The sequence below is a fragment of the Patiria miniata genome, unplaced genomic scaffold (assembly GCF_015706575.1).
Source record: "Patiria miniata isolate m_02_andy unplaced genomic scaffold, ASM1570657v1 HiC_scaffold_6, whole genome shotgun sequence".
NCBI classification, from domain to species: domain Eukaryota; kingdom Metazoa; phylum Echinodermata; class Asteroidea; order Valvatida; family Asterinidae; genus Patiria; species Patiria miniata.
The window spans coordinates 17,343,681-17,359,482 of NW_024037073.1; the positions used below are offsets into that span (position 1 = coordinate 17,343,681).

The 15,802-nt window shown below is 39.5% G+C and overlaps 2 protein-coding genes across 2 annotated transcripts; both read right to left on the reverse strand.

Moving 5' to 3' along the window:
- Positions 1 to 1,723: 1,723 nt before the first annotated feature.
- LOC119743294 (cytidine deaminase-like) lies at positions 1,724 to 3,524 on the reverse strand. Its single transcript, XM_038219697.1, has 3 exons — positions 3,242 to 3,524; positions 2,160 to 2,273; positions 1,724 to 1,851 (listed from the first exon to the last, which is right to left on the reverse strand). Exons 1-3 carry the CDS (start codon positions 3,261 to 3,263, stop codon positions 1,724 to 1,726), a joined length of 264 nt encoding a protein of 87 aa, XP_038075625.1. The 5' UTR covers positions 3,264 to 3,524.
- A 3,339-nt stretch (positions 3,525 to 6,863) lies between these two features.
- LOC119742761 (cytidine deaminase-like) lies at positions 6,864 to 12,474 on the reverse strand. The gene is made up of 5 exons (XM_038218931.1): positions 12,052 to 12,474; positions 10,068 to 10,184; positions 9,615 to 9,726; positions 8,970 to 9,027; positions 6,864 to 7,522 (listed from the first exon to the last, which is right to left on the reverse strand). Exons 1-5 carry the CDS (start codon positions 12,071 to 12,073, stop codon positions 7,391 to 7,393), a joined length of 441 nt encoding a protein of 146 aa, XP_038074859.1. The 5' UTR covers positions 12,074 to 12,474; the 3' UTR covers positions 6,864 to 7,390.
- Positions 12,475 to 15,802: the final 3,328 nt, after the last annotated feature.

The following is a 15,802-nucleotide window of genomic DNA, read 5'->3' on the forward strand; positions in this document are numbered from 1 at the left end:
TGGCTCGTATTGAATTTGTTTTTTGTTTTTTGGACAAAAAAATACAACCCGCAATATTTGATAAAACATAACAACTTCCGTGAAGAAATGAGGGCACTTTGTCAGATTGACAAAAAGGCCTGAAGACAAACCCTACCTGTATTTGAATTCATATATATCATCAACTTTCCCCCCTAAAATAATATTTAAACATGATGTTATTTGTTGATGCGTAATATCATAAAACATTGAATGAATGGCGTGCATTGTATAAAGCATTATATTGGCGCGTCCTTTCGGTTGCTATGGAAACGTGTCCTCCAATTCATCATCCATGTTATTGTCGTCGAAGGGCATCGGCATGAGTTGCTCCATGGTCGTACGCTTCCACGACAGGTCGGGCCTAGTCAGGTACACCTCCAAGTCTTTCCCACAGAACTGCAAGAATTGAAGTCAAGGTGAAGACGGGTGCTGAATTTGTTGCGATGTCTGGTCTTGCACCCAGAGACCTTTTTAAAACAGTTTGCGTATGTTTCTGATTGAGTGGTTTTTAAGGTAGGCAAGGAGCCCAATATAGAGGGTTACAGCATAGGTTTTTGGATATCCTCAACCAGTACATATATAAGTAATTATAATTGCAAACCACACCCCCACCCCCCGTAAATACTTAGTGTTTGTAATACATGTACATGTTCTTGGTTTCTCTTCAGAAGAAAAATATCATCTCCCTGAGGCCGAGGTATAGTGCATTTTTAATAGGCGATACCTCATTAGCTGCGCGTTTCTTAGCCTATATTCGAGGTATGGCAGACATTGGGAGGGCGCTGTCTGATTTGTTTAAGGTCTTTTGTATTTACCCAAACCAAACAGCGCCCTCGTATTGTGTCTGCCATATCTCAAATGGGCTAATGGACATCCCAACAGCGTAATTTTTATTCCCGGGACGGTAGTGGGGCCAAGTCATGAATAATTCAGTAGTTTCGATCGGGCCACTGTGTTTATTCATGAGAACAGAACACTGATATCAAGAGCCATGATATTTAAGTCAACCAGTTACATTAAAGCATTTTAAAGAACGGTTGTCGCCGAGCTACCACACAGTAGCCTAGTAATTAGCGAGATTAGCTATGGATACAAAGATCCCTGGATCGAATCAACGACGTCGCTGCTCATTTTCGACTATTTTTCTACTCTAAATTTATCGTTAAGATAACGTTAATTTAAGGGGGAAAAGACCTAAGTGTGTAGCAATGAGTCAAAGAAAAACACTGAATTATGCATGACTTGGCCCATACCCTCCTAGTAAAAAAAATGAGCATTCCAACAAGCGTTATTATTCAACTTCTTAGTATCGGAAATCTGTAGGAAGTTGTCTCCCGTGACGCGTGGGGCGAAGTGGTCCTATGAATGTGATATCAAAGTTGACAAACTATGAGGAAAATAGCTCACCTCATGCATAACCTGACGACAAGCACCGCATGGTGAGATGAAATTGTGTTTCATATCACTAGATTAGAAAAAAAATATGTGAATGTCAAGGAAAAGATTTGTATAGTGCTACTGCGAGAAAATTACATTCAAATCACTTTGCATTGATATTTAGTGATGTCGATTCACCATGAAAGTTGACATTAAAACTAGGAGGAATACGCGTGTCTCCTCGGCAAGGTAAACCTAATTATATACAAAACAAAATGGAGTCGTAAAAGTTACCACAAACTGTGGTTTTCTGTGTCACTTGTAATCATTGTTTTACTCGCCTGGAGACAGCGATGGCTTTGAATTCTCGGTGGCCCTCCGACATGGCTTTGAAGATGGCGCACCTCTCGGCACACACCGACAGCGAGTGCGAAGCATTGTGTATGTTGCATCCTGATGAAAGAAATGTACACATTTTCAATAAAAACAAACAAAAAATGAATGAATTACTCTATGCGTAACTCCGATTGGCATGAGTCAATCTATTCAAAGCCACTTGTTGGTCTCGTATTATGGTGTCCTATGGTAATCTCAATCAGGCTCTTGGTGGCGCTCCAGACAGTTACATGATCTGAGCATGCGCGCGACTGTTGGATCCAAGGAAGTGTTGCTGCGGACAAAATCTATAACAATGTTTTGTTTTAGACTTAGGAAGAGCATTTACTCGTTTGCTTGAAACTGCAAAGTTTAGGGCGTCTTACCTTTGAAAACCTTGCCGTCTTTCGTGAGCAGCGAAGCTCCTACTCGGAACTTGCCTCGTGTGTGCGCATGCGTCTTGGCCTCTTGGCTTTGTTCTATGAGCTTCATAATCTCAGCTGCCCGCAAATAGAAGAAAAATTGAACATAATGGAGCAATTAATGACTGTCATTTTCACACATTATTTTTTTATCATTCTAACACGTCAACACATCCATAATCTCAGGCAAAAATAGGACCTTCCGTTCTCACGCCCCATCCAGTACAGAAGGACATACAATTGAATTCGCTCGTACCCCCGCCCTGCAAGCAGTACGCTGGGATAGGCTGATGAATTTATGCTCGGATTGGATAGATTGTGCGTAACCTGTGTTTTTTGTACATTTTCAATTTTCGTCAATTGCTCAGTTTCAATTTCAAATTCACGATATGGGTCAAATTGCATATAGTATGCGACGCTCAAAATTTGTCCACATGGTCCGCAGTGAAAAAGAAAACACATCCGGTGTGGAGTGTGCATTTCTATGAGAAAATGTTCGCATAGCATTTGCGCGCATTGGCTACTGCGGTCTTAAGCAGCTGCCGCCAAATGTCTTTATACATAGGTCATGAGTACGTTACCCAGAATGCGACCCCCACTTCCTTCACATGATTTTTTGAAGCCCATCAGCCGGTCCCAGCGCGATGTTTGCAGGGCAGTGGATACGAGTGAGCCAATTGAACTTTGTTAGCATCACCAAAAATAATAACTTCCTAATGAGACATTGAACAAAACAATCGGACGGTCCACGCTAATTTATCCTTGTTTCTCCCTTATTTTAGCGTTTGCTTAGACCTAATTCAAGTCGGACTTAAATCGACATACAAGTTGAAAGTGGTGCCAAAAAATGCAACTAGTGCCACGTCAAAACATGCGTACGACTTTGGGTTGTCGAGTACGTGTACGTATACTGCACACACCAAGCCCAACACCCGACTCGGGCAAAGTCTAAAAAAAATATATATATATATAAAACACTCGGATACTTATAGTGTGATACATCATGATATTCAATTGTGTTCAATTCTTTCAAGCATTTGACCTACCTGGCAAAGCAGTGTCGCTCATTTTACTATATTAAGTGTCCAACAACGGTCGTCAACAGTCTGTATTTTCTCGAAGGAACTTGAAATGTAACAGCCCTTAACAGTGGACAGGACGATTTACCAATATAGTTTTAGTAGGGTACATTAATCTTTTGATTTGGATGAAACTGTCATAACACAATTTAGTGGTGCTGTGATCTCTCTCTCTCTGCGAAATGACCGTGCTGCTGTAGATAGATCTAAATGGTATCATCCGGCCAGCAACGGCGCAGCACTACTGCAGGCTACATGTTTTGTTTGTGTTTCAAAGTTCGCTGGCAAACTCAATGTACGTTAGTTTGAGCTGTGAAGGGAAATCGAGTTAGGGTTACTCTTTTGACCGAAGTTACAACAAAAGGACAAAATCATTGGCCTCCGAGTCGGCACAATTGAGACGGTGTCACTACTCTCTCTCTGATTGCATGGGTCAAGGCTGCGCAATATTACAGTAAGTTATTTGTTGGTCCCAGAGGGTCAAATCTCAGTATGGGCTCCGTGCGCCAGCAAAAGAGGGCGCCTTTTTACCGCTTTTGAGAGCCTGAACGGGACCACAGACATATCTGTACGTGGACGGGACATCACACGGCGTGTGCATACTGTAGGCCTACTGGTTCGCGCGCGAAGTACGCACAACTACCTGAATGTGCCAATGGCAAATTTAAAGAGTTCATCTTTCGATGGTCTCCCACTAACTCGAATCCCCGCCCCAACAGCTTTGGATATGAAGTCCGCAGTGAATGGACCGAGAACCAGTCTAGGTCTCCCCCAACTCTCCTTTTCCTGCCGTTGATGGGGTACTTTTGCATGGAGCCCCATATCCATCTTTGCTCCCCGACTCACTGACTCACTCACTGCGCTATCACTTGTGCAATAGACTTGCTCAAGTCTCCCATTCCCCATTAAAAAGACATAAATATAGGATTATTTCCGTATAAAACACCAATGATTAAGCTAAAGCCTGACCCATCGTCTAGGCCACATGCATGAACAGTCTTTCAGTAAATTCTTGGCCAGCCAAGGCCAAGTTCGGGCAAATTCCATTAGTCAACTCGTGGTTGATTTCTGACGTACCTTACGCCTGCGCACTAACAGTAACGTGCGAACGTCTCTCGTCAAACGCTGGTCAAAATGTCATCGCAAAACTTCTGGATCCTGGCTCCCTGCTGTACGTTATGAATGCGCGCGGCTATTGGTTACCAATGATGCAACAGCGTCAGCCTGAGGTGCGGTTTCAAATAGTCGACTAGCGTATAGTCAACCATCGTCGACTAGATCGACAGAGTTCGGGCTAATTTTAGTTGAACTATAGTTAACCAATGGTCAACAATAGTTCTTGCGCGAACTTGCCCCTATATGCTTGCCTTGTCGTGTTTCGTGTTTGCAATAAGTGGTGTGAGCGCATAATGGACAATTTTAACCCATGTGAACAAAAACAAAGCACTTTGCCATTCGCATAAAAAATGTTTCAATTTGTTAACCTTGCATGAGCTAGTCTGAGTATAATCCGTTGTTCAACGGAGCCCGCAAGCTCCGCAAACAACGGTCTGATAATATTGTTTGTATCTACATGTACTTTTATGCGACCCCGCGCGCCAGCCAAGAAACTGTGACGTCATTTCGAGCAGAAATTCGGCCTTTAAGCTGTTGTTGATTGGTAGTTGGCTACCAATGTTTTCGTATTACAACGGGCTACCGAAGACACAATAGAAGGCGCCCACTGAATGGTCATAATCTGGAGGTCAAGACGTAGTCTTTGCACAATATGCAAAACATTCATTGCAAATTTTTTTTTTAATAACCAAGAAATGGGCTGTTCGTCGAAATGCGTAAGTTACCAGAAAGGGTTTTAACGACAGACGTGAAGCTGGTGTCAAAACGTGTACAATAAGGCAAAAAGATTAATGAAAAGCTCCTGATATAATAAAATAAGTGTGGTAGGATTTACGAAATGTCTAGTTTTGGCGAATTGTGCTGCGACTTTTGTAAGGTATAAGAGGAAAATCGCTGCTTTTCCCGGGAATAACGGGGGAAAGTACACCATCAATTTAAAATATTGATCGAGTTAGGTGAAGGACTCAACTCACAGCCACATATATTTAAATAAATATAAAGAAAACAAAAACAACGTTGTGTTCACCAAAATAAAGTTTATTCAACAAAATGTATAAATTTAAGCCCCGATACATGCCTCGATTAAAAACCTTTGCATCTCAACGAGTATAAATATATATGATCAGACTGCAACAAGGCTCAACAGCATACAAAATGCTTTATATAATAAACCTCTATAAAATGTCACTAGCGAACAAAAATTAAGAAATTCCCCCAAAACTAGTATACTCTTTAGTACACGACTGTGTCAGCTAACTTCGCTCGTGTTCAAATGTTTCAGTTGCTGTGGTATAATATAAGTTTGTCCTGTACTGGCAATACACAGTGCAACCAAATGTAGGTTGTGTTGACATCATGATAATAATGACTCAAACTTAAGCTGTAAAATGTTCGTCATTTTTGTAACAGTATTTTCTCTCAATACCCGATCACGTCAATTTCTGTGTTTAACTTCACTTTAAATTATTATAATGCACCCAGTCAGTTTCTCTTTGTGGTTTATTTGAACGTTTGTAATAACAAGCCGTATCCTCTCTAAGTGATCCCCGTTCGCTATTTCCCAGGTTTGCAGCATTGCTAATGTTGCTAGCATCGTGACTACAAACGATGACACATCTGCAGGTTTATGGCTTCTGACTGGCACCCCTTGAACAAAAGCATTGACAAATTGGGGAACTGCCAACATTGGGCCGGATAGTTCAGTTCGTCACCGTTCACGAAGAGCCACATATGTCGATTTTGAAGAAAAAGTGTTTTCGAGATAATCGCAAAAGAAGTTTCTCATATTTTAAAACTGCAAAAAATACCACTTTGCAACAACTTTGTGAAGCAAGGAAACCATCACACTATTCTGTGTGAGCTGAATTTTTACATGAACCCAGTAATAAGACTTAATTCAGCAGTTAATTAGTGAAAATTAATTAGTAAAGATATGTGGCTCTTTGTGAAAACGCAAATTCAGGTTTCCGACATATTGGCCCTTTCTGTTCAATGTGTATTTCCATAGGCGCGCGTGAGTACGCGCGCGCAGCTGAAAATGTAACAAAGATATGTGATGGCTCTTCGTGAAAACGCAAATCTCATTTGACCTACTTTTACGTATTTCCATGCAATGGGTTTTGTACGCGTTCAAAGGGCCAAAATGTATGTGGCTCTTCGTGAAAACGCAAAATTCATTTATCAAGATTTTGGCCCCTTGCAACATTAATGTAACTTTGAAATTAATGATGTTTTGCTTACAAAAACATGTCAAAATGGTTAAGTTCATTGTTTTAAAGCAAAATATTGAAAAAATCAAAATGGAAAAAACTGTAATTTTTGACATATGTAGCTCTTCGTGAAAACGGTGACGAGTTGATAGAGCACTGAAACGGCAATCCGGAGGCCGCAGGTTCAAACCCCGCTTCCTGGAAGACTCGGCAATTTGCCAGCCACCATCTCCACGAAACAACAGAGGGCGTCGGACATTGCATAGAAAGAAATCGCGTGTTAATCAAGGGTATACCCCATCATGAACATATACTTTAAAAAACGCACATTTATTTACTTATACCTAGCATTAAGATTGCTCACGCGTTTTAAAATTAAAATACATATTTGGATTACAAAATTAAATCTTTAGGACAAAACTAACAATTGTTTATATGTTTTTTTAATCTAGAATTCCAGCCAAGACGATACATTTCAGTCTGGGGAAGAATAAGCAGCTCCAACCCACCATTTAAATGAAATTACAATACATGACCACCGCAAATGACGTTTCAAATTAGATAGACTGATTATCAAGATAACTGGATCAGTTGAAGCGGCTGAAAGGGAAGTCAATGCATAAACAAAATTAGGCACCCGATTTGTGAACACAATACGATATGCCGTGCACGCGACATACCAAGACCAAAATGTCTTCAGCGCAGAGGGAGATCAAACTAGATTTTCTAATCTAATGGGAAGATCTGTCGATATTTGGTTTTAATTCCCAACATGAAAAGACAGATTGCATCATTCCGTCGCAACCTTGCTTAGTGTCAGGGCCGACCCGTCAAACCCAGACGGCAAGAGCTCACGCATGGGAGTCCGCTGCCAGGTCAGATCCGGCTTAGTCAGGTACACCTCCAAATCTTTCCCACCGAACTGCGATAAGAGAAAAAAATGAAGTCAAGATGGAGACTTTTAGTCTGGTGAACGGTTTCATGGATCCAGATGCAAAATTGATATACTTTTAGTCTAGTCCTTTGTCTTAGTCGGGTATTTCTTCCGTTGGGTCTTTACGGGTGCAGAGCTGTAAATAGGCCCGAAATTGCCTACGCCGGCCAAATCACGATTTGCATGCCCTCAAATTCTCCGGTATTAGAGCATTTTGAGGGCCGTGACCTTGAGAATTTGTAAGAAAAAAAAAAAGAAGGATGGAAGCCGTGCTGCAGAGGACTGCGAGCTCCTACTTCTGTGAAATTCGGATGAAATTAGGCCCTAAAATGGCTCTATTTTGCAATGAAGCGTAAGCGTCCATTTTCAAAAAGGCGACGGGCTTCAGGAATGCTTTTAGGGGTGATCATCTTTGGATGGAATTTTCTCCTAACACTCATTGGTTAACCCCCAAAATAAACTTCAGTTTGATGTGTGTCTCAAACACCTTGGATAGATGTGAGTATTTTTAGCAATTTTGAGAAATGCACGTAATTATCACTGAGGTCTATGGCACTATATTTACCGTGGTCTGCAACCTCACACCTTAATTCAGCTTTTGAATATGACGTCCAAAATAGGTAGCACTATTTGATTTGGGTTAAAACTGTTTTGTGTTTACCCAAATTTATTAAAACCAACAGGCCAATAAACCTTACGGTAGCAGCCATCTTAGAGGGCAACGGCTTTGTTTTGCTGGGATATGCATGAGAGAACCGTTTGTGCATTATTTGTTACTGAATTAAAACGACAAAAAATGGCCGCTAAGATGGCCACTACGCATTAGGCCACAAAAAAAATAAGTCGGTCTCTGATCAGCGCGCGCGTCGATTTTAATCATGCGCGTCAATCTTTTTTTCTCCAAAATGTTCCGCGGTAGCTCCAACAGTGCCCTCTATTGCCGAATCTCCTCAATTTTTTTTTACCAAAGAGCACCAAGGAATGGAAAATTGCACCAAGGCAAATGATCGAGAGCACCAAGGCAAATTATGGAGGACACCAATGTACATGAGGACACCAAAAAACAAAACAGTACCCCACCTTGTCTGTACAATCCAAGCTTGGAAAAAAAAAGCCGCATCACCGCGTCAATTCCGGAACTGTGGTCTGACCAGAGACCGAATACTTTTTTTTTTGGCATTAAAGGACTATCGAAAAGGTGAAAATTGGAGTTGGTATAATCACAACTGAGACTTGACAGTCCCATTAAACCTCTTTCACAAAAAAAACCCTTAATGTATGAGCAACATCTGTCAAATTTTACTCAAAACGTAAGTCTTTTGAAAGGAATACAATATTCAAGGAATCTCTTGTTCCAGTCGGACTTTTGGAAGATTTCCTTCTATTGAAGATTATAGGGAGGAGAGATTATGCAAAACAAAGAGTAGAGCTATACCTCGTACATGACTTGTCTGCAGGCGCCACACGGTGCCAGAAAGTCATCTTTCACGTCACTAAATAACAAAAAAAACAACCACCAATCGGATGAAAGGGTAAGCCAAGGCAAAATCAAATTCTTCACTTTTCCATTAGTTCTGGGAAAACACTGGCTGTTTTTTGTCTGAGTGATGGTAGATACAGAGAGAGGTCGTGTTTGCAAATTCTATGCTAAGTTCCTAGGTACAACATTTGTTTGTTTGTTGGGGTGTTTGTTTGTTAGTTTTTTAGAGAAAGTCATACACAGTGCCAATTGTAACATTTCCCCATTTTTCGCCTTTCCTCTTGTTTCTGTCTTTCGTACAGTAGTTTTTGTGACACTCTGGTTTCTTGAAATACATCCATCCTTAATAAATGTTGTTTGACTTTAATACACAAATGGATCGATCAATAATCCGCGTTTCGTCTAACTTAATTGATGTAACTCTTGTGTCTTGTCATCAAGATTTTTAGGGTTAGATTTTTGTCGAAGTGATTAAACTTAATGGACGAAAAGTGCACGAAGCCAGTCACAATCAAGTGACCACTGGCCTTCTTTATTTCATTTGCTAAGTCCATAATAAATGTGTTGATGGAAATCTCGTATAGAGAAAGTGATAATCACCAGCCCACTGCCATAGCCTTGAACTCTTTATGTCCCTCCGAGACAGCTTTGAAGATGGCGCACCTCTCGGCGCACAGGCCGAGTGTGTAGGAAGCATTCTCTACATTGCAACCTGGAATAAATGATCACAAATGAGCACAGTTGTTTAAAACGTTTCAATTTCTATTGTATATGAGTGTTGGATATTGCTTCGCGTCCGTCGCTTTGCTGCTCTTTAATTTCCCAAGAATCAAATCTAGAGACTAGACGATTGAGAGTGAAAATCACTCTAATAAAATACTTATCAGTTTAGGACATTATTTACACCCAGTGACTCAGTTATTAGTCAGTCAATGACTAAGAGAACAGTAGGTACCTTCAGGAAAAGTAAAACGGCTCAAAGATTGCAGCTGAATGCAACAGGTGTATCCATCTAGAATATTGGAGGTATAGGTAAAGCAAGGTGCATCTTACCACTGTACATTTTGCCATCCTTTGTCAGCAACGAAGCCCCTACTCTGAACTTGCTGTAAGGGCAGTGGGCGTTCTTCTTGGCTTCATGGCACTTTTCTATGAGTTTTTGAATCTCAGCTGCTCCGATAAAAAAAAATACCAGTTAAAGGGAAGATACAACATTTGCATACATCAAAAAACGAAATGATCAAATTATCATGAAATACCTTACTGGATTGTTAGGGAATGACAGTCTACAGCATCCTGTAAAATCGTGGGCTCTTGGTGTGCTGACATTTTCAAGAAAAATTGTATTTTCCAACGCTGGTCGGCCGACCAGCGTTGGAGAAAACTGGCTCATTTTCAAAAACTGCTCCTAAGTTTTCATATTTAGTTATTCCGCATTTTCTTTGCTATTGATTACACACATGTGAAGAGGAACAAGCCTGCCAGACTGATTCTCTGACCTTACAATTCCCCGAAGTCTACAAATTGCTCTGTTTCATCATTAGTGGGGTCAGGGAACCGGACTACAAGAACATTAATGGTTTTCTTGGTTTTTCCAGCACCTACAAGCCCAAAACGTAAAACAAATCAGTTCAACAATATTTCCTATAACATTATAATCCTCCAAATCCATTTATTTCTGAAAATTGCAGCAAAAGCAAATGTTGTACATTCCCTTTAAGCAAAGAGCAGCGATTAAATAAAGTTATCTGATGATTGTATAAAACAAATAGCCGTGCTACCTCCATTTACAATTCACTTAGAATGGATGTTTAGAGTTTTCAAGTGACTTCCTAATAGGGCTATACGTGAAAGCATAACTGCACGGTTTATAATGCTACTTTTGTGTGTGCTAGTATAGACATTCCTTAATTACTGTTGATTTCAAAGATGAGAAATAAATCCATCAATATTTCATGAGTACGTGTGTAAAATGAAAGCCATCTTCAACTTCCAGAATAATTTGTTTCATTGGATTAATACTGTTTTTCTAGAAGATAATCGTCAATGGATGATGAGTACTTAACAAGATTTAAATTAAATTTTGAGGATATTTTTATATAGATCATTATCATAGATGGCATGCATCGCATTATATTCGAACGGAAATTGTTGTCTTCTAAAGAAACTGCCGGATGAAACTGCATAATATATGATGGTACTTTTTATTTAGGCTTTTATTTCCCATCACAGTTTTATTACAATAATATGTTAATCATGCTGTACGCATGAATAATCTATTGGGATTCAACTGTTCACGGATATAGAGACTATATAGGCTGTGAGGTCAATCGTATTAACTACCATTTTCGCAAGGCCGTGTACGTACATGTATACGTGGCAATTTTTACTTGTAGGGTACGTTACGCTATAATAGCCTGTGATTGAACTTTTCAGAATTTTCCAAGTGAAATTTTCCAAATATTCAAGGCATGCAGTGTAAGATTGACGTTGTTTTTAAAATTGGCCTGTTGTTTAACATTAATTAATGATACTCTTTATCTTTAATAATAAAAAAAATCTTTAATAAAATAAAAATGACTGGAGAAAAAACACTTCCAACTAGGAGTATATAGGGTATGGTGCGAAGACCGGAGGACATCGGGAGTATGATTTTATTTTGTAATAGTGACGTACGTATTATGATCACGTACGTACATATTATTATTACGTACATACATAATATATTACGTACGTGATCATATCACGTATACGTTTCTTCTTTCAACATTTCCCTTTAATTAAGGAATGCGACCAGGAAATAAAAGCCACCGATCATATATAATTTGTCAGCCTCGACTTTCCGTTTTCAACATTATAACGTGGTGCACACTATATCAAACAGGCGGTATATATTACTAGGGTGATCCATAAATCGAGGAAACAATGATTTTCAGTTTCACTTCCACTATCATATGGTATTATATTAGTACCGGTATTACTAATAAAATCATAGTTAGAATCCGCTAATAAAATATAAGAAACGCGTTGTACCAACCTGGCAAGGAAGCGTCCCCCATTGTTATTCATCCGTTAGTGACCGTTATGGATGGTACGTGTAACCATAGAGCTAGCAGCTCTAGCTGTGAAGTATTAGTGCAGTTCACACCGTAATATATTGCGTATTGGTAGTATTGATTTTCTTCACGATCGACCGTGTTGACAAGTCACGGTGTCATATGAAATTGAGACTCCAATGATATCTGGTCTCTTATATGGATTCGTCACTGTATGTCCCGAGTATCTTCACTAATGGCATGCGCAATACCAACAAGGAGTCCGTGTTTCATACAGTCCAGACTTCACACTGCCACGTACACTTTTGTCCTTGATGCCTGCTGTGCCTTGTTTACAAACCAAACGGCACATGTGGTCCGATCCACCGCATCATGCAGCAACTCGTACTCAGGGTACGGCAATAATCCCTTTGTTGACTTGCAATGAAAACTGTAGAGCACCATGCGTCAGAAGTACCAAGAAAAATGGGCGTTTTCGTAAGTCGGGTTTTGATTGGTCGATGGAAGGGCAGGGACGACATCGACACTGCGTGATGACGGCCAGGACAAAATAAAGTCGCGTTTGCGATACCAAAATTGGGTTAAATAAAACAGTCAGGCGCCGGCCCTACTTCTAATACATGTTTGCACACTGCCTCTTGTTTTAACTTGCATATCTGGGCATTAAAACGAAATTCAAAGCTTTGAGTGATTTTTTTTTGTACGCTATGACAACGGTTTGGTGCAGCATTCACAGTTTGCACATGAATATAATTTGTGACGCTGTTTGTGAAGATCTAAAGCCACTGAATCACAATTTGTTGTCAACTACCCCGCCCCACGTCCCCCCACCCCTGGTTCCGAAGTCGGCCGTGCCTCCTTCTTTAGTGGAGATTGAATGAAGCTTGAAATACATAATACGGGCGTTCGTGTGCAAGCTAGCGCATTGAATTGTTTACAAAAGGCCTGTGTACCATGTCATACATACTGTTTAAACACTATTGTTGACAGAACATGTTAAAAGTTATCCCCGTGATTTGTTTTTTTTCAAAGTACGGAGCCCTTCCTTTATTACTAAACAAAAAGAGCAAAGGCGGCGAGAATTCCTGAATTCCTTGTTTACCGGTCTGTAACCAATACGAAATGTCATTGCCTTGTTCAGTTTCTATTGACAACCGATCGATCATAGAGGCATTCACACAACTTGACGCAAACATTGTGATGGAAGAATGGTAAGGCCTGGTACATTTCATTTTAGGGGCTGAAATGACAAAGTGGGGTCGATATAAAGTCATCTGTTGTTCACACTAGGCTTTCGAGGCACCTACGGTGTATATTTTTTTTTTTATCAAGGGGGGCACTGAACTGGCAAAATAAAGTTTCATTCATTTTGTTCAGTTCAAGATTTCGAATTGGGGGAGTGGGGAGGGGCGCCCGGGGCACGGGCATTCACTTGGGGCACGTCCCCCACGTAATTGTTGTTCGTACATTTATAACATCCCGGCTTGGTTACTGCAATTCTCTTCTATTTGGTATAACTCAAGGTGAAAAACATAGACTACAAAAAATCCAAAACCGTGCTGCTCGGCTCATCTTCTCTGTCAAATGCACTGTGGATGCTACTTCTCTCATCACCAATCTTCACTGGTTACCCATCCAGCAGCGTATAGCATTCAAAGTTCTTCTGATGGTTTACAAGTGCCTACATGGTATTGCTCCCCCTTACTTGTATGACTTACTCACTTTGTATCAACCAGGCAGACCGGGATTAAGATCTTCCAATGATAAACTTCTCTCTTTTCCTACAGGTTCAAAATGCCTTGGAGACAAATCTTTTTCAAGAGCAGGCCCCAAATTATGGAGCACTATTCCCATCAACATCAGGGACGCCCCATCTCTCACCATTTTCAAGAAACGTCTTAAAAGTTTCTTATTCACAACATCATAGTCCTCTATTGTACAGCGCTTTGTTCTATTTTGTAAAAGCGCTTTATAAATACTTTATTATTATTATTATTATTATTAATTACTCCACTGATTGGTATATTACCTGATATGTTTCATGCATGCGTACAGGTACGTGACTACATGGGCCTTATTCATGAGTCGGCCATATTGGATCGAGAGCGAGTTAAAATCTTAATTTTTTTGAACTTGCGAATAGAAATGAAAGCAATGAAATAAACTTAATTACACATTAACACCAGTGTGCTCTGATGAATCATTTAAAATTTGTGATTGAACGTACCCTTATGTTTTAAGCCACATTTAAAAAAAAATTAAAGTGTGGCTAAAGCGAATAAACAGTCTGGCACTATCCCATTCAACAGTTCATAATTCATGGAATACATTCAGGGAACATGACAAAATGGCCAACTTATGCATGAGGCCCATACTTTGTCAAAATCTTGCACCACGAGTTTGTCTCGCGGCGTCTCTGGTTGTCTCATTACAATATTGGCAAACAAATATTATTAACACTTATTTAAATAGTTTCTGATAACAGAAAACTAATTTATTATACATTGCTATAAACCAGAAGGCAACAAATGATAAATTAGTGACTTCAAAAATTATGAAAATTTAGTTCCTGAGAATCAAAAACATGCAGTCAATGCAAAAATAGCTCAATGTTTCCAAATAGTACTGGTCTTGTCGGAATTCATAACATCATTGATAATGAAAACTAACAGGGTTATTGGTCGGCCCAAAATAAGATCACCCGTGCATTGTATAATGACAAAAATACCAATTAAAAGTCATATAATTATATAAGCATTTATCAGTATACCATTTCTATACATGTTTTGCTATCTAAAAAGTGTGCTATCAGATAAATTAATGTCTTGAATTCGCAGGACAAACATTTTATTCAATTACCTCAAATTTAATTGGTGTGACTCCTATCTTCTGTTATTTATGTAAGCCTCTTCTTTGTAACTTGATAGATATTTTGTTTTGCAGCCATGTTTGAGGTACAAGCTTTTGTTCTATTCTGCATTCACTGAAAGAGCAAAATGATATGTACAGTGTTGTATCTACATAGCAACGGCCTTTGTGTGAAAGATATAACACCCTGGGCCTTATCTCGGTTGCAGCCTGGTACATAAATTTCCACAGATAACAATTGGGCGAAGTAAAAAAACAAAACATGTTTCTCGTCCCCGCCTGCTTCCTTTTTGGAGGCCGCCTGGATTTTTTTATTATTGTTGAAAAATGCAGTACAAAAACACGAAAAAGTCCACAAATTCATCGAAAAATAAATACTTGCGAAATATGTGACCAATACAACTCTAAATGACACTGTAAATATGTTCAGTTTTCTTGTCCAACTTGTCTTTCATCTTAAAAGTGTCTTTGAACAGTGGAAACACCAACGGTTGCAGGGAATTTTAAAAATAGCGACCATCTTGATAAAAATATTTTAAAAAAGCCCCTCTGGCTTCCTCTTTTTTTTTTAAAAACCCGGACGAGAAACATTTTTTTTTTATTCAGCCTTATACATGCATTTTCCAAAAAGAAAAAAAAAAATTGCGAAAAATAGCTCTCCTAATCAGGAGAAAAACTCGATTGAAATTGTTTGCAAACTTATGGCCAACCATACAAAATAACCTTCAAGGTTTGTAAACAAATGAAAAATTCATATGTCGGTACAATAAGACATGTCCTCGAACATATATATCATATATAAAAGGACAGGCATTGCCCTAAAAAAATTGTTGAATTGCATCCGATGATGAAGTTACCGTCACT